We start from the raw sequence: 3,216 nt of genomic DNA, 5'->3' as shown, positions 1-3,216 counted from the left end.
AATATCTGGATCACAGCAGCCTATTTACCAGGTCGTGACAATACAGAAGCAGACAGGAGATCTCGTCATTTTAATGACAGAACAGAATGGATGCTGAATAAGAAAGTTTTTACTGATATCACTAAGAAATGTGGTACTCCCCAAATTGATCTTTTCGCGTCCAGACTCAATAAGCAGCTGCCTGCGTACGTTACGTGGCTGCCTGACCCAGATGCGGTTTCTGTGGATGCATTCACTCTGAATTGGGGTGATCTGTATTTCTACGCATTCCCTCCTTTCTGCCTCATCCCCAAATGTCTCCAAAAAATAGAAAACGACAAGGCACATGGTCTTTTGATTGTCCCAAACTGGCCTACGCAAGCGTGGTTTCCTCGCATGAGGAGAATGCTTAAAGATGAACCACTCTTAATTCCTAGACACAGGAATTTGATTATGCAACCAGTATCTGGGGAACCGCACCCTTTACACGCTTGCCTTGATCTGTTATGTTGCAGGTTTTGAAGCTGCCGTTCGAGAACTCTGGCATGAGCAGCAGAACGGTGGACATCTTGGCAGCATCTTGGAGGGCATCAACCCAAAGACAATATTGTACATATATAAGGAAATGGAGAAAGTTTTGTACACTTAAGAAGGAAAGTCACCTTCATGCCAAGATAAATTTTGTTTTGGAGTTTTTTACACACATGTTTTATGAAGAGAACTTGAGCTATTCAGCTATTAACTCAGCACGGAGTGCACTTGCTACCTTTCTAGTGTTAGAGGATGAACAATTTACTGTCAGCACTCATCCGCTTCTCTCTCGTTTTATGAGAGGTGTGTTCCAGCTCAGGCCCCCAAGGCCGCGGTATTCGGAAATTTGGGATGTGAATATTGTTTTTAGATATTTGAGAAGTCTAGCTCCCGCTAACTCGCTTAGCTTGAAGCAATTAACGATGAAGCTGTGCATGTTACTGGCCTTGATATCCACCCAGAGGGTACAGACTTTGCATTGCCTGAATCTAGACAGCATGATTCTCAAACAATCTATGGTGTCATTCAAAGTTAATGAACATCTTAAGCAGTCTAGACCTGGGAATTTTGGATTGGACGTACTTTTGAAAGCGTACCCCCCAGACAGACGTTTGTGTGTAGTTACATACATTAAGGCCTACCTTCGGAGAACCAAAGAGATCCGAGGAGAGGAAAGTCATCTCTTCATTAGTTTTCGCAAGCCTTTCAAGAGAGTAACGGCACAGACAATTTCTCGATGGATCAAAGAAATCATGACTGGCGCTGGCATTGACACCACAATGTTCAGTGCACATTCAACCCGAGCAGCATCTAGCTCAGCAGCAAACAGGGCGGATGCACCTATTCCTCTGATCCTCGCAAAAGCAGGCTGGTCAAAAGAACGAACATTCCGTATATTCTACGACAAACCTCTACAAGAAGAGGGACAGTGCCTGTCACAGCTCATTGTGAGGGAATAATGGCCTCAGACCAAGGTAATTTGAGCTTACATTTTGCTTGCCATTGTGCATGCTTGAGTTTGTTCAGTTGGAACAAATGTGACTTCTGTGCTACAAAATCTCACTGTGAGTTCTTGCGTAAACTCACGAAATAAAATAGAAAGATTAAACGAGAACTTACCTGTTTGAAGTTTGATCTTTATTTTATGAGGGAGTTGGAGAAAGAATTCACAGTCCCTCCTCTCCCTTCCCATGGCATGAATACTATTACAAAATGTATAGATCAACTTCAAGTAAGTTCTCAATCTTTCCACTCTGACAGAAGTCACATCTTGTTGCTACGAAGTATGACTGCGCGCGCGTTGAGCGGGCTCTCACTGTGAATTCTTTCTCCAACTCCCTCATAAAATAAAGATCAAACTTCAAACAGGTAAGTTCTCGTTTAATCTTTCTTTGAACCCTGCTTTACCATTTGTATCTTTTGTTCAGAAAAGTATAAGTGGAGTGTAAGTTAGATTTGCCACTTTGTTTCCATGTACGTTTGCATATATTGCATCATGGTGTGACGTGTCTTATATGTCCTATGACATGATCGCAAACCATAAAACCAGAAGCATTCATGACATGAAAACTTTTACAGAAAGGAGCTAGCAGTCTTTTTCGTGGCACGAAACTTTCACGAATTGCTGACCATGAGAAATTTATGAGTATGCTACATGTACTGGATCGTGTAGACAAATACTTTCATGTGCAATTTACTCTTGTGAACGATGGGTCCTCGTGAAATTGGCAAAAGTTTCATGCATGTGAAAATTTCTGGTTTTCCCATAATGAAGACATCAGAGTGAAAACTTGACTTGTCATAACATTCCGCCAGTAATGCTCTCTGATCTTGGAAGTTGTAAAATTTTCTTGGCAATCCGCTTCGTTAGTGTAGCAGTGACCCAAATGGTGAAAGCGCACAGTTTTAATTAATCTAGAAACATAAAAGACCCGCGTATAACTAGGTGGGAGAGACCTCCGAAGACCTGCATAGAGTTCTCTGTGTGAAATAAACGTGTAGAGGGTGAGTGTGGTGAGAGTTGTTAAAGAGATCATTATTCACTTGGCTGGGGAGTACTAATCGGCTTGCTTTAATTGCCCAGACCAGACAACCAGATGATCCTGCTAATAAGCCATTGAGGATGATACAGTGCAGATTGTCCTATTTCTCTAATTGACAACTTACTTTGTCCATCTCTCTCCCCTTCTCTCCTCCTCTCTCTCCCCCTCCCTCTCTTTCTCTCTCTCACTCCCTCTCTCTACCCTTCTCTCTTCCCCTAACGCCCCCCTCCTCCTTTCCCCATTTGCGACATGACGCTGTCTACCAACATTACGTAATCACCCTAATGTCTGAATCACTGATGGAATACGTATGTCTGTCTGCCCAGACCGCCTGTTGTGGCCGTCATGTTCTCTCCATCCGTTAATCAATGAGAAAAGTCGCTGGAATCATGGCAGCAGCCATACAGCGCCCAGGAAAACTAGCTTCAAGGCGGGGGGGGGGGGGGGGGGGGGGCGAGAAGGGGGCAGAAGGAGGGGAAAGGGGGTGCAAGGCAGAGATAGAGAGGACAAATAAACTGTTTGGCTAATTAGATGCTATTAGCAATGTCTGTGAGCTAATAATTGAATTAGCTTATGCAAATTGGGCAAATTTGGGCAAATTTGTCCAGTAGACGGAACATCTTTGTCCGCAGAGGGTATACAAACAAGTGTTTGTGTGTTCTGG

General features: G+C 43.4%; 1 protein-coding gene across 1 annotated transcript; it reads left to right on the top strand.

Annotated features, from left to right (window-relative positions):
• The first annotated feature begins 444 nt into the window (after positions 1-444).
• LOC139732627 (uncharacterized) lies at positions 445-1,469 on the top strand. Its single transcript, XM_071643487.1, has one exon. The coding sequence runs from the start codon at positions 486-488 to the stop codon at positions 1,467-1,469; it is 984 nt and encodes a 327-aa protein (XP_071499588.1). The 5' UTR covers positions 445-485.
• The last annotated feature ends 1,747 nt before the right edge of the window (positions 1,470-3,216 follow it).

Source organism: Diadema antillarum, unplaced genomic scaffold (assembly GCF_040938485.1).
Source record: "Diadema antillarum isolate AM-2024a unplaced genomic scaffold, OU_Dant_1.0 scf00000024, whole genome shotgun sequence".
Classification (NCBI taxonomy): Eukaryota; Metazoa; Echinodermata; class Echinoidea; order Diadematoida; family Diadematidae; genus Diadema; species Diadema antillarum.
The sequence above is the reverse complement of the archived record's forward strand: the minus strand, read 5'-3'. Positions and strand labels throughout refer to the sequence as shown.